We start from the raw sequence: 24,082 nt of genomic DNA on the forward strand, positions 1-24,082 counted from the left end.
TAAGCACCTAATTCATGGAAATTACTAGCTCTTCTAAGGGGTTTGACACACCCACTTCTATAGAAGCAGATCACACACCATGTAGACCTAAGTGGCTATATTGGATGAATGGGAATCCATCAAAAGTACAGTCATCTTATATTTGAAACAAAGTGGCACATCCTCAAGCAGCTCCTAAAAGAAGAACGATATTCACATAACACTTCAATCAGAAAGGATTGCCCAGATGTCATCAATAAATAAAATCATATGTGCTAGCAATAAGGAAATGGATGGTCATGCACCCAACTTACTAGTATTGATGGTCCACCAATCAATAAAATATCAAGACCAAAATGTAAATATTATCAACATAACCAGATGGTGCCTGGTTATATATTCTCTTTAGATTTCCAACATATATTACGTTCACACTTTACCTTTGCCTTTTGAATGGGCCGCCCTCCAGCATCCTCTCTCATGTCAACAGTGGAAGTCACGATCCCTGTATGCATTGTTTTTCACCAAAGCTAAGTTTTCAGAGTAAGATTGAGAGAAAAATGAAATTTGGAAAAGGACCAAGGATCTCACTCTTCTCAACAGCCAGTTCATTGTTCTTCAAAATCTCAGCAATAGTAACCACCGTGGCAATAGCTGGAGATACAACATAAAAGTCCATCCTTTAAGAAATACAAGAAAACCTCTCAACAGTATAAATTATATAAGTCCAAAAAATGTATAGTTCCCCACTTCTTTGAATATACTATACACGTATTGTGCACAATCATGTCTTCTACAAGGATGATGGCAGTCCATCTTGCAGGTGAACATCTCAAAGACAATATATAGTAATACAAGAATTTATCAGATGTTCACAGTTCAACAGACATGGTAAATATAAAAATCGAATTCCTAAGTTGCAATCAGCAAACTTAGCAAGCCATCACCAAACGCTTGTGATCGGCAAGAGAAGGGTTGAATTCAAAAATATTAAATGCATTTCCAGCATCCAAAAGATATCAATAACAAAAAAATATATGTATAAGAAACGACATCCATATTGAGATACTAGAACTACATGGTACACAAGGAAACAAACAGAGGGTTAAGAAACTACCCATTCCCAGTGCAGACAGTTCCACCTCGTTGTGTTGCTGCATGTACCTCTGGAAAAAAAAATTTTAAATCACATAATTACTAAAAGAAAGGGCAAAGAGATATAACGGGACATGCACAACCAAGTCGGCCTAATCGGACTGTCAGAGCCCATTAACTTTCCTAATCCCAGGAAAAAAAATCCTTTCATTTACGCTCGACATAAGCTCAATCATGCCGGCAACAAAGAGCATGTAAAAACCCTGAACACTAACCAGCGAATATGACTAACTAGAGTCTCATAAAACAGAGCACAATGCTCTTTTTTCTCAATGGGTAAAAACAGAGCATAATGTGCAAAAACTAGCATTACGATTAAAAAAAATATTCTCAGCAATCAAACGCAGGCAATATGAAACGAAATCCTAGCGTGAGAGCCCAGTTCGTAGAAGCGACGAACGAACAGATATTATTAACTAATACAAAAAGGGAGATAAGATTAAATAACGGTAAATAACACGGTTAACACCAGACCGTTCGGTCGTGAGTGAAAAGAGTTCGAAGCAAAAACCAAAGAATAATCTCTTCTATTTCCTCGAGTTTTCTTAGCAAACGAAAGAGGAAGAGAACGTCGCTAAGAAATGTTGAGAAAGTGAAATTATATAAAAATAAATACATAATAATAAAGAAAAAGAAAAACCTTGGCGAGATTGACGTAGAAAAAGAGGGGCTTTTTGGTGTTAGAGACTTGGATGCGATTCCGCTTGATGGACGAAGAATCCGTGATGTTGATATTGTTAACTCCCTCAGTGATGCCCTCCATTCTCTACTTGTTTCCTAATCCCACAGTTCTCTCTCTTGTTTCTCTCTGAAGCAGATTGGGACGATGGAGAGGGCTTTAAAGCTGAAAAACCCTTCTTTCGACCAGCACTGGAGTCAAGGGTTTTTGATCAATTGGGTTAACAGGTTTAGAACATCGCTGTTCATGTCGTGGGCTTTTGGGCTTTCACAGAACAATACACTGACCCAAAGTCGACAAGATCAATTACTATCTCGTTCATTTTTACAAAAATTTTTATTTATTTTTACAAAATTTTTTATCTCATATTATCTAATCATTATAATTTTTACAAATTTCTACATAAAATAAAATAAACAATTCAATTTTTTCAATTCTCAGAACAAAAATAATCTTAAAAAAATATATTTTAATAATATTTTATTCAACTTTTAATTTTTATCTCAACTTATCTACAAAAATAAATGACAATCAAGTGTAGGTTTTACGCATTCTCTTTAAAAAAACCTACACTATCAAATTTATTTTCTATTTTTTAATGGGCATTGATTACGAATCATCCTTTCATATTCTCGTTAGCATTCTAAGAACTTCTCTAAATAAACATCAAGAAGCCTAATTTAAGAATCATTTAATATAGAATGTTCAATGTTACCCTTAAAATGAAGGGTAGCTATGTAAAATTAAAATTAATTTTTAATAAAGTGTCACAAGTACTTTGATTGATTTAAAATGAGTTCTAAAGGGATTGTAAGTGTATCCATATCCAATTTGAGAATCGCTAAGAATAACAAGTTCAGTAAGATGACATAAAGTAACCCTTGCCATCAGATCTCTTTAGTAAGGGATCTCTCAGATCTGAGATGGATATTGATAATACATAATATAATTTTTATTCCACCATCACACCAAATGATAACATATCTAGGCATCAAAAGAATAATTCTTTCAGAGTACCGTAAGCACTCGCATATATCGTTTGGATATGCTCAAATTCCTAGACAAAAATGATCACAGAACTGCACAAACAATAACTTTAGACAAGTTGGAGACAGACCTTATGAGGTACCAAAATACACACTTTTTTAGAGAGATGGAACAAAAAAATCCATATGGTGGTTCTCTAACGTTTTCATCCATCTAACTCCTTTCACACATAAATAGAGTACGTGACATAGATCCAGCAGACAACTTTCCTTTCTGTTGGGGGGCGGCGGCAGAGATCTTGATTTCTTGTGTTATTTATACAGCAAGCTTCAATGAAAGGGATGACATATCCCGCAACAGAATAATGAGGAGATAATGAACTAACAGTTAATGCCACATTGGCCTCCTCTCGCTGCAGCTTTAGCAGAATCCGTGGTGAAGGGATCAATCCGTACCCATAATAAGGAGAAAATTGAAGCAAGAAGAATGGACCATACAATGACAATAGTCGGGGTACGATTTTGCCGACCTAACAAACCCTTCAGGAACGGATACAGATGGGCAATGACCCATATAGCAAAGAACAGCCTGCCGAAGAGAGGACCCCAAGACTGGTATCCACTGTTTACGGCATATGAAACACCAGCCACAATACCTACTAAGTTCACAATAAGAACTGTGGTCGGAGGGATGAGAAGTGATGTCCATTTGAACACGTAAAGCTCTGCAAAGTCTCCATCTTCATCAGATGCCTTTGAAGTGACGGTAAAGTTGGTATCAATCCCAGCAAGCACTTTCAAGAGCCCTTGAAAGACTGCAAAGAGATGGGCAGATGTACCACCGATGACCCAGAATTGCTCATTCCTCCACCAGTCCTCAATACTGACCCCACTCCACCTAAGCTCAAGGATTCCAGTAGCAGCAATGGAGACAAAGAGGAGAATAAACAACATGCTGGCAAAATTACTTATCTGCATAAAAGTTTTTGATAAGTTACAAAAATATATATATTTTTTTATTAGTCATAAGTTACAAAAAGATCATGCAGATATTATAGACATGTCAATGGGAGAGAGATAGACTTATCAAAAAGTGGGAGAGAGATAGACATATGAAATGGACCCTACAATATTTCTTGCTGCCCAAGTGGATCTTTTTCACTCTTTTATAACATACTGTGTTGCACATTTCCAGCCAAAAGTTTCCCCCTCACCCATTTAATGACATACAAATGCCAGAAGATAAGAAAATGAAAAATTCAAGCAGGCTAGAGCAGTTCATCTGATTAATTGTAATTAAGGATCACTTACCTCAGGAATGATAAATTTTCCAGTGAGAAGGCAAAAGGCAGGAAGCATGCAGTAGGCAATCAGTGGGATTGATGTCAGTGGGTACACAATAGTATTTATGTAAGCCAGTCTCTCCAAAAGCTTCAGTCTCCCATTGTAGCCATACCACAAGGGGCAATGCCTACTCAGCAAAATCTCAATTGATCCCAAGGCCCATCGAAGAACCTGGTTCAATCGATCAGAAAGATTGATCGGAGCAGACCCCTTAAATGCTGGGCGAGCGGGCATACAATAGATTGAGATCCAACCACGAGCATGCATCTTGAACCCAGTTAAAATATCTTCTGTGACAGAACCATAAATCCAACCAATCTGGTGGTAATAAAAAGTATAGTTAATGTTTCAGCACAACATCATCAAATGAATATTCTAAGTGCTAGCACTGCTAGGTCCTCTATTGCTATACTAACTGACCTCTTTTCCCCATTCAGTTTTGTCTTCATATCCACAGCTGATAACATGGATTGCTTCCTTCAAAAGTGTTGCAGGGTTGGTTGTTGGTGGAATGCCACCTTGTTCCATGAAGGTGGCTGCAATAAAAACAGGAGACTGACCAAAACGCTTCTCTAAGCTCTTTTGAGACATAAGAAGCAATCTCTCATCATCATATCCTGTGGAAGAAGGCAAATGGAGTTCACATTACAACGCATAGACGCACCAAACCATCATTTAGTTTGAAAAATTATTCTTACTTAAACTTGGGGAAACAGAAAACCAACCTTCAACACCCTCCTCAATGTCGTCCATATTAAAAATGGGAATGGTGGATTCGGTTCTTTTCATTGCCCTCTTCTTGTCAATGTACTTCTTATTGCCACCCTTTCCCTTCTTTCTTGAACCACAACAACTCTTGACAATAATATTTGGTTCCAAATCTTCCTCAGTTAACACTGGATCATACCCATATAGAGCTTGCCTGTTGAAACAGCAACCAGTTCCCACATAGACAGGACCCTGAATCCCGTCCAGCCCTTTTAAGTTGATCTAAAAAACACAACAAATACAAGATTGTACTTAAGTCCAACCACAATAAAATGTAACATGGAAAAATATTTTCCAGTGAAATATCCAGTGGAACCTACATCAAAGAAGACAATATTGCGGTTAGCATATCGATCATGCAAGTCAATGCCATCAAAACGCTGTGGGAACTGTACATAACAGGTTTTTTTTCCAAAACCAGGGTCCATCATGAAACACATGGCTTCTTTGAGAGCTTTACTGTTATTAAAGTAGTGATCACAGTCAACGTTCAGAAGATATGCACCATTGGTTAGGACAGCAGAAACTCGGATCTGCAGAACATAAGATGAAACCGAGTCAGAAAACATGGCTTAAACAACCTACTCATATGATGATCCACCTCAATCCATCAGGCAACTAATAGAAACGCAGGTAATTTCCAAACCATGGTACAAAGAATTGTGATGTCCTTCTATTGAAGAAGAAAGGGGTTATTTTCAAAAAATTCATTGACTGGCACTACCTCGAATTGTGGACAAGGGTAACTATTATGTTTTTAAATGACTAAGATAACTATCGTATTATAATAATAAAAGGCCTTCAGTAGACAAACCAATGCGTTCATTGCTCCAGCCTTCTTGTGATGCTGGAAGCCAGGCCGCTTCTCACGAGAAACATAAACAAGTCGAGGTAGCTCATTTCCATCTGTATCAAGCCCCCCACTATGTCCTAAGAACACCTGTTCTTCCACCCAATTTAAAATATTGTGAGAAGAATATCATGGAAGCAGTTCCAAAAGCCACTAGGAAAAAAAGATGATACCTGAATCATTCCTGGATGATCTCTAGGATTATTTCCAGGCCATGGAGTGCCATCCTGCATTGTCCAACCTTCTTCCGGCGTCTTCTGTGCTTTGGCAACAAGGGCATTGATCCGTACCTTGAATTCTTCATATTCTCTCTGAGAAACAAAATGGTTTCAAAGTTCCGCTGACACACAAAGTTTAAATATTGTATCTACCTATAAAATTCTTATGTTAATACTTATCAAATTCTCCAGAATAATATGCTTTTAAAATTAGTTTTCTTAAATGATTGAATTGTTATAGTTCTCAGTCAATAACATTACATCTTAAAGCATAAAAGCTTTTTCGTTTCAATAGTTGCTCCAAGATCCATAAAAAGAACGACATACATAATTATATAATACATACATAATTACATGATACACGTTAACTTTATTATTGCAACCATGACAAATGAAACAGAGTAGACAGCTTTAAAAGCACCAAACCACAGCAATAATAAAGTTTACATTTCCACCATGCACCACATAATACAAGAAAGAGAATGATGCTATACAAACTAAAACAAACACAATAAACATATTGATCCATCTAGTTTTTCTATAAGATCATTTTATTAACAAGAAGAAGGTGCTACCGTGCACACCGGAGAAACATATTGATTCATCATGGCAATGCTAACTGACCTTCATTGCCCGCCGCTCTTTCACAAATGAAGGTTGTATTTTGTCTTTCAAGTAATCAATTTTCTGGGCAAAGTAAAACTCGGGGGCCCTAGGCTCAATGTTGTGCTTCTTGCAAAAGGGCACCCACTTCCTAGCAAACTCCGCAGTTTCAGAAAGGGCTTCAAAGGTCAACATTGCTGACCCATCATCTGAAACATAGCACGAGACCTTGTCGACAGGGTAATCCACAGCAAGTATGGACAAAACGGTGTTTGCTGTAACGAGAGGGGGCTCTTTTAGGGGATCCACAGTACTAACAAAAACGTCTACAGGAGCCAGCTGTGATGGTTCTCCTTCCCTATCGTATCTGCAGAGTTTGAAAATGTCACCAAGAAAACTCCTCCATGTTCAAAATACACATAAAATGAAGCACTGTCACAAATAGAATGAAATAAACTTACCTCAATACAAGCCTGTCAAGGTAGGTCTCACGGTTGATTGGAGACCATTTTGGGAACTGATCCAGAAGCCAAGATAAAGCAAACCAGATCTCACAAATAACTGATGTTAGCCACAATGGGTATGCATCTTTGACTGGGTGAGTTACACGGTATTGTAAGAAAAATCCCAAAATAATAAGCCGTAGTATGATAACGACACGATAAGGTGTCAGATGTGAAGAAGAAATAGGAACCACACGACTCAACGGTTGCCGAGCATCATCAGCCCTGTGACAAAAAAGATTTTCAATTCACCAATAAAACATGCACAAAAGAATGCTTAATACACTGTGCGAGCAAGGAAAAGAATCCATTCCAGTGTCAATCTAAAGAATATAAAAGGCACCAATGCATGCTACAACATTATACCATGGCCATATTGAACGTTAAAGATATGTTATCATATAAAACATATGAAGTCATAGATGGAGACATAATTGAGGGGGTGCAGGTTATCATAAAAAATGATAAGAAAGATCATTACAGAATCCCTTTTTTATAAGTAGATCATTACAGAATCTCAAAATGTACACATTCCAAGAAATATAACGAATTCAGATGCCATTCAAGCCAAAGAAAATTGCCATTAATTACAATGTGGCGTGAGAAATTATCATCAAATCCATTTATCAAGGAAACAATGATAATTAATAAAACTCAACCAACAAAAGTGCAAGGTGATAAATATTTTATATTTGGGATGCTCACATTTGGAGTTCTTCTCCATTGGAACCGGTGCCTTCCATATCTCCCTTCCCTTCAGTGTATCGACTGGTCACCTGCGTCATATTTTTCTCCTGTTTCAGTTTCCAACCTTCAACCCTTTCCTTCCAGTCAACATTTCCAAGGCCATAAGAATTCAAGTCCTTTGATGGGTCAACGATTCTCACTGGAACTATAGAAATAAATGACATGATCAACCAACAGTTGATGAAGTCCATACAAGAAATACAAAACGTGCGAGGATTTCTAAATGAACAAATTCAAGTTACTTGACTACCTGGAAGCTTTGGATCAATATAAGGAAGGGAGTGGGCATGCTTTTCTGAAGGGCCCAACGGACCTGATGTGCTTCGTACAGATTGGTTGTCAGATGCAGCACATGGAAAATCACCAGAGACCTGAAAATTTGTTGCCATATCAAAAGGTAGGAAAACATCACCAAGAACATCAATTGGAAAAATCAAGCACATAAGACATGAAAGTTTTAATTAACGCTTGCAAAGTTGGTAAGAAAAAGTTGCTGGAAAAGGCAAAAAAAGCTGCAACTTATAAAATTTCCAAAAGAATGCAAATCACATCAATCACCCAAACTTTGGTTTCTGATACAGAAGTAGTGCCACAAAGACATGAACAGAAAAAAAGTCCAAGGGATTTCTCTAATTGCATACCGGCTGCCCATTTGTAAGAAGGGGAATCGGTTGTTGAGATTCATGTCTAGATGAAGACGAGAGTTCAGCATCTTCACCCTGCCAATGGCGTCTTGCTTTGCTATTTCCTTGGGTGTAATTGAACTCATTCTCTAGATCATCAACATCATCCTCATCATCATCTCCATCCACTCGAGGACTCCCTGAAGTACATAGATCATGTTAATTAGATTCCTAAATGTAAAACTGCAAATTAACAATGGACTCAGGGCAAGCTAACCTTTGTGCCTCTTATATCTAGTCTTGCACTGAGGACAAGACTGGTTCCCATCTTTCCGCTCATACTCATAACAAGGCCGACAAACAGGGAATGCACACTCATTGCAAGCAACAAAGACATCACCGCTTGCTGTAAGTCCAACGGTATCACCACAGATCTGACATATTTGGCCATTCAAATGCTTCAAGGGCTTGGGCTGCATTTTACAGAGATAACGTAAGAACCAAGAGTACGGAAAAGATAAATAATCCAAAACAGCGTAATATATACTTAAATAAGCAACTATTGCAACTTTATAAATATGAATTTAATTATGCCTACTACCCCATTTTAAATAGAAGTTTCTAACTATGAAAATGCAATGGCACGTTATTTGGCATTTCAGAAACCAGGATAGCGTTCCTTATTATAGAATACATTTCAGAATGACAGAAACAATAGACAAAATATTTATAGCTAAATAATTACATAACTCTCTCACAGAAAGAATTCAGGAAAACCAGGTAACCAACACAGCTTGAGCAGATCTCGTGTGTGTATGCTGATTGAGACCAAAGTCAGACCTAGTAGTCTTGTATGGTGGGCAACGGCTTATATCATCCACGTTCACGAAAAAGAGTATAATTCCACGGAGCTTAACTTTGGAGATCTCAGCTGAACTATCCAAATCAAAGCTTAAATGCTCCCAAATAAAGTACCATCAGTTTTATTTATTTATTTATTTTTTTTTTTTTAAGTCTTACTAGTAAATATAAAAACGAGTAATTAATAGGACAAATTTCACCCAAAAAAATCTGTCAAAGACAAATAACCATCCGGTGCATCGAAATCAAATATTCTACTCAGAGGAACAATGAAAAAATAGATAGATCCAATAATTCCACAAGATCAGGACTGCAAAAAGTTGAAATTGATAGATTCAAATGAAAAATCTCCAAACTGACTGAAACAACCCCTACCTACTATCCAGTTCCAGAATAAACAGTATGGACTTTGAGTTGACACTCACTCACTCCCACAGAATTGAAAACTGGATCCAAGCACCACAATGCAAACAAAGAAAAACATGGAACGATCGCCATACTGAGCGACCAGAATATTCAAATCCTTAACTATGAAGACCACAAGAAAGAGAGATTTTAATAGACTACATTTGAGAGAGAGAGAGAGAGAGAGTATTTATGGGACTGAAAAAATCCGAAATGGGCATATCGATTATACTAACCCCATTGTCGGAATCGTGGCGAATCTGAACCAGCTCGTTCCTCTTGTACGACCCAGCCACCATTCCCGCATTTGCTTCCATGTTGTTTTCTCAATTCTCCAATTCCCTCAAATTGATATTATCTCGCTGTCAAACTCAGAAAGGTCTGATGAAAGTGTCGTGGGAGTATGGGAGATAAGGGGCCAAAGAGAATTGTGCAAAGGCTGTGAATTCTTCGCCCTTTCAATACGCCATCTCTGTCTGAATCTTCTGCTCCGGCTATGACTGTCCTTCTTCAGTCTTGTCTTGTGAATTTACTTTATTAGTGTTGATATCAGTAGTAGTGATGCAATGTTGCTACCGGCTGGACCGGTAGCTCCTTCCTAAACCCAGCGCGGCTCCGCGGACAGTACTCACAACTAGTCACAAGTATAGGCTACGGCAAGTACATTTACGTGCACGTATAATATATATGAAAAATTCTATACATCGTATTTTCATTTTATTTTTATCTTATTAAATAAAATGTGATATATACACATATTTTTATTTTATTTTGACCATATTAAATAGTATATAATATATTTATCATTATTAAATAATAAATACACATGTAATAAATAATTATTTAATAATAATAAATGTGATATATCTTACTCAATAAAATGATATTATGGTGTATAAAATTTTTTTATATATATTATGCAAAATATTTGATGTGAAACTTTATATTAAATGACATGTTTCTTTATCATTTAATTCATTCAATAAATTGTAAAGTGAAATTGAATGAAATTCTAAAATAGTAAATGCTTACATGACATAATTTAATTTAAAAGATAAACTTAAAAATTTGATTGTTATAAATTAAATCTTATCATTTAAATTATGTGAATGATGTATTCTTGATAATAATATAATAATACATTAAATGTTTAAAATATAAGATACTGGAAAGTTGATTTATGTCAATATGGGTTCAGCTATATCTCTTTTATCTAACTTAATATTAATTTGTAGCTATAATTTTTTTCAATTTCGTTTAGAACTTAAATTTATTGTTATAATTTTTTTAAATCTTAACATAAAATATAATAAATAATTTAATTTTTTAAAATTTTAAAATAATAATAATAAATAATAATATTTTATCATTTCAACTTAATTTAATTCAATTTAATATCTAAATATACCGTAGAGTAATCCTTATTTCTTAGAACGAGAGTATGAAATCTTTTAAGTTTACTAATTTGAATATTATTTATTTAATTAAATATAAGAGATATTTAAATTATTTTACTTCCATTCTTGTCTTTTAACAATCGGACCAATTGTGAACCGGCTCACTCCAACTTAAAGCCACTTTGCATGTATGGTTGAAACTTCACAGTTCACACCCGTTGATTCGTAGAAAAATGTGAATTCGTTAGAGACGTGTCAATATCAGATTGGTTTTAAACAGAGAGAAAATTCACGTTTTATGACCTTCTCTCGGTTTGCCCAAAAACATTGCGACACGAGTGCAGTAGTTCCCGCTAGGTAGTCTCTATCGAAGTGTGTTCGGAAGGGACAGGCATCGTATTAATGTCGATAGTTTTTTTTTTTTCCGATTTTAACAATACTTGTTCTCTACTGTTAACAGCCTGTCCTATGCTGAGAAAAAAAAAAAACAGCCTGTCCTATGGGTTTACCGGTAAATGTCGGTAGCTTCAGGTTCCGGACTCAGAGTGGCTGTCGGTGGAGTCGATTTTGGAGGAGTGAGATGAAATGAATTTAGACGATTTTAATTATTTATTATATTTTATAATAAAATATAATAAAATTATAATAAAAAAATAATCTCCATATCCAAACAGAACATAAAGACAACGCATCTTTGATTTCTAACCTTATAAAGGATTGACCATATCTTATTGTACTGTTCTTTTTGAATTTATTTGTTAATCATTATTTTTCTATATTTTTAAAAAATAAAAAATATTAATTTATTAATAACCATTTTTTAATTATTAAATATAAAAAAATTAATTATGTGTTTGGAATGTATATATTTTTTTAATTTAATGTTATTTTTATAAAATATTTTATAAAAATATCCTTTATTTTAAGACATAATTATGTAAAATTATATATATAAAAAAACTGTGTCCTCTCTCTCATTGTAAATAATTATTAACAATGATTGTGATACGAAACTTCGAAAACTACAGGTTACACTGCTTACTTCTGTTCTGTTTGGCGACATGCACACACCCATATGCCTTCAGGAACAAGATTATCTTGCACCAATTCAAGAGATATTTATAACTCACCAACTTTTCATTTTAAATTTTATTCAATTATTATATATATTACATTTTAAATAATTTTTTTTTATCAACCACTTAAATAAAACTCACTTAAAATACACTACAATTTGGTTTTTACATTCGTACATCTCAAATTGTATTGAGGTCATAATGATTTCAAGAATTGAAACACCTTAGGACCCATTTGATAAGGACAAGAAGTTTCAAGAAACCGATTTACATGTCAAGTCTTAACACAACCATCTTAACTAAATGGGTTCTAACGAGGATATGCAGAGGACAGAAATTCTTCAATTGACACAACCATCTTAACCATATGGATTCCAAGGATAATACAATAATCACCAAAGATGCTTACATAAGTAAACTATTCGTCCACGAGACGGTACGAGCCCCGACAGAACCTATTGCACAGCCTCCATCAACACTCCACTGTCACCACCACTTCCACCATTGGCACCATAACCATAGTCACTGATCAGCCACCACTGTTGCTGGCATAGCAAGTAGCCAGATATGATCATCACAATCCTCGCAACCGGCATTGCACATTGATATCAGTAAGTGGTATGAGAACGAAATACAAGATGAAGAAATCCTTGGGAAAACACTAATCTAAGATTAAGCATGTCAAGATTCTCTGTCCTGATACTTCCCTATGTACCTAAAATTATTAGTACTCTCACATCCTCTCTATATATTAATCTTTGCAAACCCTACTCTCGTTTTCTGTCTCATAAAGAGCCATCATTGGCATTACCACCATTACTTCCTCCTTTCCTGCTTGCTGTTGTGTTCTTCAATATCTGCAAGTCAAAATTGATAAATTGCAAGTAATTACATGTCACGCGATGTGCAGTTTGAGATAAGATGCAGATACCAACAACCCAGTAAAGCTTCATATAACTTGACAAGCTTCATATACCAACAAGCCAAACAAGTTTTTATTAATAAAGCAAAAAATCGAGAATACTAAGCTACAAAACAGGAACGGCCTTATCCTAAGAAAGGATGCTGTTGAACATGGCTAACAATCTCTAGGAAAAATATAACTTGCTTGTGGCTGAGACCACACTGGCCTTTCATATTTTCTGTTTTCTCTCTGGCATGGATCTGCCATGTTTCCCAGCCGGGGAGGGGCGATTCACAGGATGCCCCCAAGTCAGCCAAAAAGAAAAATGGATGCCAATGCATATGGTGGTTCACAACCGTGATGGACATGAGACAGTGGATTATGAGCATCACTCTAACACTCTACTTTTTTGGGGGAAGGGGGGAACCATATTTAGGGTTATGCTATATGCTATACTCACATCCCACTCCAATCACATTGTGTTGATTAGGTACTACCCAACAACAATTAGATCAGCTCTAGTTTTTTTACAAAGGTCAATGTTTAATGCCACGACAACATAACTGAATAATAATGGAATCAGCGTGTAGCATACAACATAACTCTTTAGGACACTTCATACCATCCGTTTTGTATTGCCCCATGCCCGTGCTTGTATAGCTATCAAATCAAATATGTTTTGATCATGTAGACCCTAACATGGAGTTGTGGTCACGTGGACCCTCACCCACTCGGTCAGATCATTATCAACAAGCCCATGGCCATTCCATCATTGATGGAAAAGCGATAATACTGCAGGTCTGATTACAACGGCCCACAAACATCATATATGATGACCACTCCCATGTTCATTTTCTAATTGATAGATTGCACACACAGGCACGTAATGGTAGTTGGCAATAAAAATACTTAATTTTGACGCAGGGATCACAAAAATGCAATAGAATATAAATAACGACAATGCCCTCCCAAAGAACAATTGTGTTGACATCATGATGATAATGATGCTACCATTGTACGATCATTAAAAAATGATACTACGATGGTATACTCATAAAAATGATGCTACTATGGTGTGATGTAATGGTGAAATACACACATGTCTAAGCATCTGATTCTCGTTCTGCAAGGTGGACAGCCTCTCTTCAAGCTCAGAGTTTTTCTTCTCCAACTCTTTCACCCTCGTTTCCAGGTCAGTCAAGTATGCCTTCTTTCTTTCCCTTGCTTGCTGAGCCGAAACTCTGTTCCTCAGCAACCTTTTCTCCATTTATTGCAGCCCAAAATATAAAATATTACTAAAATGCAACTGACCTCACTAAACAAAACGCTAAACAAAACGGATAGATCGAAAAGGGGCAGAACCGTAATAAGCTATTACCTCTTTAGACGCTTGCTTTCTTTGTCAGCTGGACTTCGGCCTCTCTTCCTCTGACCTTCCCCTGCCACTTGAAGTCGGTCTGGACCTGCCCCTGAACCGCTGTCTCGTCTCGAGGCTGAGGTCCCCGCAGATTCACCACCTATCTCTGGTACTCTCCTGATCTCCTCATCACTCTCCAAACCTAAGATATAAAAGACAGAAATATTAAAATGGGCGTAATGTTAGACCCGAGGATTTTCCCGGGAAAATACAGAGAGACCCTGTTGAGAAACTTCGACTTTGTGACTCGGATCGGAAATTCCGATTTTTTTTGGCACTAAGAAGATAACTACCGCACCTGGGAAGGAAAAAAAGAAAGAAAGGAAAGCTACAGAATTTGTGAATATAACTTCACCCCTAGAAAATTCTCAGCATTTCCCAAAGCCAATAATGGAAAATAGAAATAATCTTGGAATCAAAGAGGACAAAAAATCACCAAATAGATAAGCCGATTGACTATTTTTTTTTTTTTCCCAAAGTTAGGAAGTTTCGACCTTCTTTGACTTCAGGTTGAAGAGCGGAGCTCGAAGATCTTTCGCTGCTTGAAGGCAGAGAATTCGCCGCAATGGAACTCGTTGCTTGCTCTTGCATTGCGTCTACGAGCAATTGAGAGAGAGAGAGAGACAGCAAGTTTCTTCGGCTTTCGGAGGGAGAGAACAGAAAAGAGCGGGACACTTACGTTACAGCGAGAAAATAAGACGACGTCTGTTCGGAGAGATCTTAGCCGAGAGATTTTTCTCCATCCGACGGATCTGAAAGTGGGAGCGTGGAGGGTTATGAGCCATGAGGAGTGGCATAAATCAAAGGTTTGCAGGGGAGAGCCGTGGAAGTTAAGAGGCCGTTGGATGGAGGATGGATCCGACGGATGGGAAAGAAATTGGAAGCGTAATGCAACGAATCGGGACCACAAAATGCGCTGGCAGACAATCCTGGTCTCGGTTTTGGGGAAGCTCTTGCAATTACGAGAGATTACTATGAACGTCGTTCGTTGCGCTGCCTGCACGTACCAAACACGTGCAATTAGGTAATTACTTTTGTACGAACTTACCGTTGTACATAATCCGTTTGAAAACATAATTATTTTTTTAAATATTTTATTCTCAAACAACATTTAAGTTTATAACTATAAAATACTTTTAAATTTTATATCTTCAATTTTTTCAACTCCGTGAAATTTTTTTTTAAAACAGATTGATTAGATCAAGATGCATGCTTATGTGATCCGAACTTGACTGAACATAATCCAAACCGATAAAAAATATCTAAAATTATCTCATCTTATTTTATATAATTATTACAATCTTTTTAAATTTTTATATAAAATATAATAATTCAATATTTTGAAATTCTAAAATAAGAAATAATATTTTAAAAATATTTTATTTAATTTTCAATTCATCTTATCTCATTTAACCTATGTAACCAAACGATGACTTTTATTACACCCTCTAACATTAATTCAACACGAAATTAACCAATTATAAATTTAAAGGTTTGACTTATTTAATTAAATAGATTGGATTAACATATGAACATATATAATTGATTTGACACACAACGTTTCTTACAAGGAATTACGATCGCCTGAATTAAATGACTGGACCAGGCCGGTAGAGTATCCTTGAAAGCTTTTACAAAATGTACTTCAAAATCAGCTATTAAGACAGGTATCCCAAACAGGTGGCAAAATCCTAACCCACCCTGCGTAAAAGGGATGAAAAACCCTTAATATCTAAGACATGTTTATTCAATCAAATTAGTAATCCTAAGGAAGCCAAGAAAAGAAGGTGTTTTGTGGAGGAAACGTTTGAGCGGAATCTCTAGCAGAAAGAGTGCCAAAAAAGTAGTGTCATGGTCCAGTAGCCTTATGGAATAACCTATGTATGGTAATTTCCTGTTATGTTTTCTAATTATCTCACCAGAAAAGTAAGAAGCATAATATACTCTTATCAGAGATCATTACAGACAAAATCTCATCACATGCATTTAAAGGGACTTCACAGTTCCAGGATCAGACCGTTGGTATGGAATGCGATGGTCAGGGACTCCATCTTCAGAACGTTTGTCTTCAAACCATTTCACAACTCTTTTTCTGGGTAGATTTGTCACATGCACTATGCTACTAATCATTGAGTTCTGCATTGTTTGTCAAAGTACAGAGTAAGAACATAGAATTCTAGTTTTTAGAGAAGATACCCAAGAAGCATGCTCCTAGGAGGAAATCAGTTATAACAGGAAGCACAACCAGCGTTACAACAATTAGAAACCTTTTTTTTTTAATCAACAAATAAGAATTTTATTAAAATAAGTGAAGCCAATTACACGGGGTACAACAACTAGAAACTTACACAGGCCAACCTCTCAAAATGTCGAAAACACAGCATTGGACAATACCAACAGGAAGCAAGATGGGGCCAAAAAGTAGAAGTCGATAATCCGACTTGATGCAGAATAAGTTATAATTTTGAGAGTTTTGCATTTCCCAGTAAATCCTGTGTAGGTACAGTGATTTGGACCAAACGTATATAGATTTTTTAACCTTAGATTTCCTTCTTAGTTCTAATAAAACTGACCAAATGACCAAATGGTCCGGGCCTTGGGTTTGCTCCTCAATAGTTACCAGTTCGAGTCCCCTTAGGGCCACTGGAGGTTTACCTGGTTGTTAACTTCAGGGTTTTATGGGATTAGTCGAGGTGCGCGCCAGCTGGCCCGGACACTCACGGTTATAAAAAATAAAATAAACTGACCAAAAAGCATCCATGATGAAAGACTGAACGAGATGATGTTATTGCTGTTTTTTTTTTTCTTGAACCTACAATCTCACTTCTACCTAATTCCTATGAGTGACAAAGCTTTAAGTGACATCTAGAAAATCCTAAAAGAATCATGATATCAAAATGGATTTATTTAAAATTTTAACAGCTGATATATTTGTTTGATAAAAAGTTTTAAAAGCTGATATACATGAACAGAAAGACATTTTCCATTAAAATCAACCAATAAAGTAGATTAAATCAGTTGCATCCTTGCTCAGTTAACAATTGACATATGTTACTTACTGGTCATGAGGAACAAAATTCCCCAGCACCCCCGATAGTGCAAGTTTGCAATATTGAAAAAGAAACAGACTACTTACAGTAGGGCGTTTTGTTCTCCTATAAACTCTTTCAAGGGTTTCAACGTGCACTTTTTTCAGTCTCTTTTGAGCATTCCATGTCTGTTGCATGACATGGACAGGCAGTTGCCCCTTGGTCTTAGGTTCTGCTGCATCCGCACTTGTTTCACTAGGAATTTCTGTGGGTGCAGGTTTATTTTCAGGCACTGCTACTGAAACTATCGGTGCTGGTTTATCAGGTAAAGCAGCACTCATCATTAAAAGATTTGCAGGAGGGTCACGAAGCAATTCAAGAACCACAGCCCTATCGAGACAAAGCTCAGCAGCAAGAGTTTTTATCTGCAAAAAGAAGAAATTGGATGTGATAATAAATAATTTGTTTAGGAAAGCAAAGAAATACTATAGATATCTAATATCAATAGAAAAAACGCTTCACAAGCAGAGTAAGAAGCATTTATCATGCTGAACATGCACGTCAGATGGGGTTCCGCTTCCCCCCCCAAAGAAAAAAACACACACACACACACACAAAAAAAGGAAGACAGATTTAATCATTACCTTCAAATTAGTATATTACTTTCAAGCAAAAAGTAAAAACATTTTATCCAACTAAAAATTAATTTGCAGCTGATGAGATGATTGAAAATGAACATAGATAATGTGGAGAAAACTAAGGATCTCCAAGAAACTCAGAACATTAGCCTAGATGGTTCATCCAAACAGCCCATCTGGCAGAAACAATTCCAATGCGGTTTTCTTTTATAGTATGTATATTTGACAGTGCAGTAAACTGAACTTGTTCATTATACAAAATTGTGGCAATTGGCTAAAATGGTCAGGCATAGCAAGACGCAAAGCCCAAGGTCAGGAACATGTCACTTGACGAGGTTCCCCTGTATAACAAGATTCCCAAATGAATAACCCATTCATCTCTTCGATCAGAATTCGAAAAAATGCATACTTGCGGACAGGTACGGGTAGCAGGAATGCATATGCATCAATCATACATCTATTGACTGTAGCAAATGAAAAATCCAGTCCGACTTCCGAAAGGTTAAGATTTTCCATATATTCCAGATAACAACACGTCGAGACATCATTGTCTACCTTTACAGAACCATATTCCTAGAATAAAACACACAGGATATAAAGATACGTACGCTAGTTTTTCGGCGGCCAGCTTTCAAAGCTGCAGCCAATCTTCGAAGTTGCCAATTTTTAAGCTTCGCCGGCCTTTCGTATTCTTCATCGTCATCTTCTTCAGCATCATTATCACTTTCAGTGTCATCTGCAGCTGAAATCGCCATTTCTACATCATCATCTCCTAGTACCTCCGCTAATTCTTGTTCAAACCTGGCAAGGTCTTCTTCACTTATCTCATCATCCTCGTCATCTAGGGATAGCCCATCATTCTTTAAATCTTCCTCCAGTTGGCTAAAGAGTGCGTCAAAGGCATCCTCGTCTATAACGTCGTCTTCTAAAGCATCATTACGAGGCAAGACTTTCTGTATAATAGAAAGGCATAGAATTAGAATGATCCTTTACGCAGCAGAACAGTCAGAAATTTGCATAAAACAAACAATCAAAAGGATTTTTCATTTTAGTAAGAAGTAGACACTAGGCAATTTCCAAGCCAAACAAAGATAAATAGATATAAAGACTCTTCATTTATTCGAACCAAACAAGCTCAAGCTACCAGACCTTATTTCTCTTCGAAGAGGAAGACGCAGGGGTGGAAGAGCTGGGGTTTCGACGGCGCGAGAGAGCTAGTACGGAGCGGCGGCGAGGGGGAAGTGGCAGAAACAAATGGGTGGGCCAGGATTGGCCCCCGAGGAGGCGGTCAAAGAGAGAGAATGATAAGCGCTGAACCGCCACGGAAGTGTGAACCGACGAAGCAAAAGCCATTATAGCTTATTCTCAATTCTCCGGTCCTTGGATTTGGAGATAGAAAGAAACGAAGGAAGAGGAAGGGACTCGTCACGTCAAAGCCTCGCCTCGAAGCAGTTTTCCCCATTTGTCTGAAAACAAAACGGCACAGTTTTCATAGAAGCTTCCTGGGTTCAGACGGCGCCGTTTGATGACAATAGGCAATCGTCCGATTCGTTGGCACAATAGGGCCCAAGATATAGGGACAGCCCAGATTGGCCCAGACCATAAACTTTACCCCGGTGATAAAAAGTTTTCCTGATCTGCAAAATAAAAACATATTTTGGGCCACGCGAAGAAAATTAATTTTGGGCCCAGCATTAGATTACATACATTTTATACGGTTGCAGTATTTTTCATTTTTTTTTTTAACAAGTTGCAGTATTTACAATTAAATTAGTATCTGTGGACTTCAGAATTCAGATTAGGCTGAGGCGGATCAAGAGGCATTACAGTCGATCTCTCTTTCGCTCTGTGCGCGGCAATAATGGCAACTTCTTCTTCTTCATCATCGTCGTCATCAAAGAGATTGGCGAGCAATCTATCAACAATAGCATCTCGCATCTACTTCTTCCTAATCATTCTTCAGATCCCTCTTTTCAGGTACCAAATTCATTTGTTCTTTAGCTCATCCACTATTACTTGTCGGTTATATTTTATTATTTCATATTCTCATGACCTAGAGAGAGAGAGAGAGGAAAAACTCTGCACCTTCTGTTTTCTTTCATTTGTCCTAGATCCAATCCCTTTAGTTATTCGCTGCCCAACTAGTTTTTTCACTCTGGCTCTTTCCTCGAACCTTTTCTTGTGATTTTCTGGTATAGGTGTATAAATTGTCAAATTAAGACTTCAAACTGTATTGATCTCTATTTGTAGAAGATGTATCTATCGAAATTGCGGCTTGGTGGTCTGAAATATGTTTGGGTATATGAATAAAAAGTTCTCGAAATACACCGCAATTCATCGCAACACTGCCTGTGATGCCATTTTTTCTTATCATTCAAAATTTTCCCTGGACGGTATCTCAGAAACACTTCAATTGGCGGAGTGAGAAAATCCACCAATTTGCCTCCAGCATGTTATGTTTAAGAAAACAAGATCTTGCTGCTTTTGGCACTTGACTGCTGTTCTGACACATTTCTATGCTCTGGGATTCCACTCCCCATGCTTCGCAACTGACTACATCCCATTAAGCTTGCTTTCAGCTGCGTGTCTCAGCTATCTATTCGGTTTGCCATTTAATATCTCCCTGTAACTTCTGTTTGCATTTTATGGATGTTATTTTAATGTTTGAGTTTTCTATCCATTGGTTTGCCTTGGTTATGTTCCCCCTCCCCCCCTCCCTTCCTCAGATGATTCCAAGGTCAATTTGAAATAAATTAATTATGCAACAAAATGTAGTACTTAGTTGCTGTATTTGAGTTTGGGATTTATATTTTTACTTTGGCAGGGTCCCATGTAGATCTGGTATGTGTACAACACCATTGCATGTCACATCCTCCCAATTGATTGCAAGTGAGATCTTTCCTGTTGCTGTTATGAAGACCCTTTTGTACCCTGGGGCTGTTGCGAATGGCCTTGTCAAGAACTTTACTGTTCCAAGCTGGAATAACCTGTTAGACATCTATAACTTAACCAGTGTGAAGGAAGCTCCTGCAGTAACAGATCTCCAACGCTTAGAGGTTCTGTTTAATAGCTGATCATTGCCCTTTTCAATTGTTTTACTACATAGTTGTTTGTTTTGAGGAAGTTTACAGTTTTGTTGGGGGGAACAGAGGCACCTAACACGATATTAATGGTCCCTCAATAAATAATCTCTGCTTAGTCTAAAATAGCAATCAATTATGACAACATACTCTAGACATTTAATTGATCTTGAATTAATTTTCCTTTGGTGTGATTCATTCCACACATCCGCCCTGTTTATGGTCTGCATATCATTGATATTATTCCTCATAATTTTAAAGAATTATCAATTATAGAGAATAAAATAAACGAGGCAGCCTATTTTCCTTTTGCTACTTCCAAGCTGGCTTGACACTAGCACGTGCATTTGCAAGCATACAGACACATCAAGTCTGTAGCATATGTTGATTCTTTGGTGGAAATCTTGGCCGATTGAATTAGTATGACTGGTTCTTAATTTCCCCAAATATTTTCACATAAATTTCTGAAGCTTGAATAATTTCCCGGTTCACTACACCTCTGTCCGAAGCAACCTCCTCTCATTTTCTTTGGTGGCTACTTCTCTATATTCTCCCCATATGATTAGCTTCCTCGTTGAATGTTTGGTTGTTTTAATGCTTAATAAGTCGTTGAGGTTCCTCTAGCAACTGAAAATCTCCAATAGCCTGTTTTCTTTAAAACATTGTTCTCATGGGTGGGGGCCATTGTTTATAACGGACTTAAATGTCCATGACTTTTTACTATCAGTTGTAAACTCTAGTTAGGTATTTCTCATGTATACTCCTTGTATACTTAGGCTTTGCCTTTTCTTATGAATAAAATACCTTGATCGGTGATTACCGATAAAAGAAAAAATTTCTCCAATATCCTGAATGTGTATTATTGAGTAGGTCTTATCTATTTTAAGTTCCCGAATTACTGCAACTTCATTTCTCCATGACTCCTTTAGGATTCTTGATTTAAGCTGTCAATTTTCTCAGCCAATCTTTTGGTTTGTTCCAGGTTCTTGCAGGAAGCTACTTCTCCGTGGCAGGAGCGCTTGTGGGTCTTCTAAGACCAGGGAGGATGAGCATGTTTGGGACACTTCTCGTAATTTGGGGCCTTGTCAAGGAGGGGATTTTAGGAAAGCCAGTAAATACAGATCCAACACAAGCCGTATATGTCTACCCAACAATGTTGATTGCTCTGATCTGTGCCTTCTCGTCTGTAAAGTATGATGTGAAGAAGGTTGTTAGGAGTGCTCCAGCCCGACCCGTGGCAAAGCCTCTTCAGAGCTCCTCAAAATCTAAGCTGAAATGAATCGTCGAATGCTGTACTTCGGATTACTTTTTTGTGAACACTTTCATGTTAATGAGTTTAAAGTTTAAACTGGATTCATTTCCACCAAATCATTCTGAAAATTTTGTTGCGTTTCAAAATATTTCAGTTGTTTCCCCGACATATCCAATTAATTTAAGAGGGCACTGATTTAGGAATTGAAATTTCAGGCAAAGGGTGATTCTTGCCAATGCTGTCTGGTTCCATTAGCTTCTTTTAATTGAAGTGATGGTTCCCTTGAGCCTTTCGCAGTTCGACGAAACAGAGATGGTCATGTTGGTGGCTATTTGCATTTTATTGATGTCTGTCGGCGACGATATTGGCTGCATGCATATTTATATTTTATGGAGTACTCCTACTTAACAAGTCGAGCCATGTAGGAAAAAAAAAAAAAAAAAAAGTAAAGCCCAACAGCCCAAGTGTTCCATTCAAATAAACTTGGTTACTAAGACGGAGCATAAGGAGGACTACATGGATTAAAAGCCCATAGAGAAAGTTCCATATCGCTCCTTTGCAAAACCCCACTGATCCAAGACAGCTCCTTTCCGCATCTATTATCAAGAGGCTTTCGAAATAAAAATTCTACTCATTATTTTTATATTATATATTATATATTAATTTTTATTTATTTTTCTTACTAAATATGTGAAGTATGAATAATAAGTAGAAAAATTCAATTAATTTAGAAAGAAAAAAATCAGAAAAAAATAAAAATAAATATAGTGTGTGGTGTGTGAGATAATGAATAACAAAACTCTTCTGTAAAAACCTTATCTCTCAAGCTCTATCTATCTATTTTTTTCTTTTTTTTTTAATATCTCCTTTTTTCACGTTACTTGTGGCTACCTTTCATCAAACCCTTGGTGCATGCACAAAGGATGCTTTAAAGATGCGTGTTTGGTTCGACCAGGAAAGAATAGGGAAAAACTTGGAAAGTGAAAAATAAAAAAAATAAAAAATGCCCCACTTTATAAAGAAAGAAAAGGGAAAAGTACTTTAAAAAAAGCTTTTAAGTCCTTTTTTTGGTGCCTTGAGTTGGATAAAAAGTGGCCTTGTTTTTGCTACCATTGACTATCACAGTGTTGATTATTTTTCAACTCTCGTACTCGTACTTAGTCCATTGAATTGTCTGTTTTTGTTTACCTTTGGGGCCCGACTGACATCTAAAATCATCATTAAAGATGTTCATTTTGTTCTTTAATCATCAAGACTCTGTCATATGTCTTGTCTCTATTAGATTGAGATCATGCACCAAAAAAAAATGAGAGTAATATACAGTTGTAAGATGTATGAGTTTTCTAAAGTCATTTTAAAAAAAATTAATTTTATTATTAAAAAATTAATTTTTTTAAACAAATTTTATATTTATTTTTTTTAAAATGATTGTATGATGTTTGAAAACTCACGACTATAACTATTATTTCTCAAAAAAAAAAATATAACCAATAATCATGATTTGTTGGATTCGTAAACTCCAAAAGAATTTCATGAACCCAAATAATCCTGAAAAATCGGTTGTTTTC

At 36.6% G+C, this 24,082-nt stretch overlaps 5 protein-coding genes across 6 annotated transcripts; 1 reads left to right on the forward strand and 4 right to left on the reverse strand.

Moving 5' to 3' along the window:
• Window positions 1–314: 314 nt before the first annotated feature.
• Window positions 315–2,009, reverse strand: LOC108985129 (uncharacterized protein At2g34160-like). 2 transcript variants are annotated; one of them, XM_035693118.1, is made up of 4 exons: window positions 1,775–2,008; window positions 1,097–1,145; window positions 571–633; window positions 315–484 (listed from the first exon to the last, which is right to left on the reverse strand). In XM_035693118.1, exons 1-4 carry the CDS (start codon window positions 1,895–1,897, stop codon window positions 372–374), a joined length of 348 nt encoding a protein of 115 aa, XP_035549011.1. In that variant the 5' UTR covers window positions 1,898–2,008; the 3' UTR covers window positions 315–371. The 2 variants fall into 2 exon arrangements, with proteins under 2 accessions (XP_035549011.1, XP_035549012.1); XM_035693119.1 differs by having other exon boundaries at window positions 398–509; window positions 1,775–2,009.
• Window positions 2,010–2,743: 734 nt separating this feature from the next.
• Window positions 2,744–10,232, reverse strand: LOC118349257 (cellulose synthase A catalytic subunit 1 [UDP-forming]-like). The gene is made up of 14 exons (XM_035693116.1): window positions 9,958–10,232; window positions 8,733–8,928; window positions 8,474–8,655; window positions 8,083–8,203; window positions 7,791–7,977; window positions 7,044–7,310; window positions 6,604–6,949; window positions 5,935–6,072; window positions 5,726–5,851; window positions 5,232–5,444; window positions 4,869–5,133; window positions 4,564–4,760; window positions 4,111–4,461; window positions 2,744–3,771 (listed from the first exon to the last, which is right to left on the reverse strand). The coding sequence occupies exons 1-14, from the start codon at window positions 10,036–10,038 to the stop codon at window positions 3,181–3,183; spliced, it is 3,261 nt and encodes a 1,086-aa protein (XP_035549009.1). The 5' UTR covers window positions 10,039–10,232; the 3' UTR covers window positions 2,744–3,180.
• Window positions 10,233–12,320: 2,088 nt separating this feature from the next.
• On the reverse strand, window positions 12,321–15,286 carry LOC108985133 (transcription factor HY5-like). Its single transcript, XM_035692900.1, has 4 exons — window positions 15,010–15,286; window positions 14,477–14,657; window positions 14,198–14,354; window positions 12,321–13,051 (listed from the first exon to the last, which is right to left on the reverse strand). Exons 1-4 carry the CDS (start codon window positions 15,104–15,106, stop codon window positions 12,980–12,982), a joined length of 507 nt encoding a protein of 168 aa, XP_035548793.1. The 5' UTR covers window positions 15,107–15,286; the 3' UTR covers window positions 12,321–12,979.
• A 1,097-nt stretch (window positions 15,287–16,383) lies between these two features.
• LOC108985138 (protein OVEREXPRESSOR OF CATIONIC PEROXIDASE 3) lies at window positions 16,384–19,861 on the reverse strand. Its single transcript, XM_018957322.2, has 4 exons — window positions 19,332–19,861; window positions 18,791–19,135; window positions 17,652–17,969; window positions 16,384–16,651 (listed from the first exon to the last, which is right to left on the reverse strand). The coding sequence occupies exons 1-4, from the start codon at window positions 19,533–19,535 to the stop codon at window positions 16,502–16,504; spliced, it is 1,017 nt and encodes a 338-aa protein (XP_018812867.2). The 5' UTR covers window positions 19,536–19,861; the 3' UTR covers window positions 16,384–16,501.
• A 73-nt stretch (window positions 19,862–19,934) lies between these two features.
• Window positions 19,935–22,727, forward strand: LOC108985139. The gene is made up of 3 exons (XM_018957323.2): window positions 19,935–20,159; window positions 21,007–21,238; window positions 22,245–22,727. Exons 1-3 carry the CDS (start codon window positions 20,044–20,046, stop codon window positions 22,539–22,541), a joined length of 645 nt encoding a protein of 214 aa, XP_018812868.1. The 5' UTR covers window positions 19,935–20,043; the 3' UTR covers window positions 22,542–22,727.
• Window positions 22,728–24,082: the final 1,355 nt, after the last annotated feature.

This window comes from Juglans regia, chromosome 8 (genome assembly GCF_001411555.2).
Source record: "Juglans regia cultivar Chandler chromosome 8, Walnut 2.0, whole genome shotgun sequence".
Taxonomy (NCBI): Eukaryota; Viridiplantae; Streptophyta; class Magnoliopsida; order Fagales; family Juglandaceae; genus Juglans; species Juglans regia.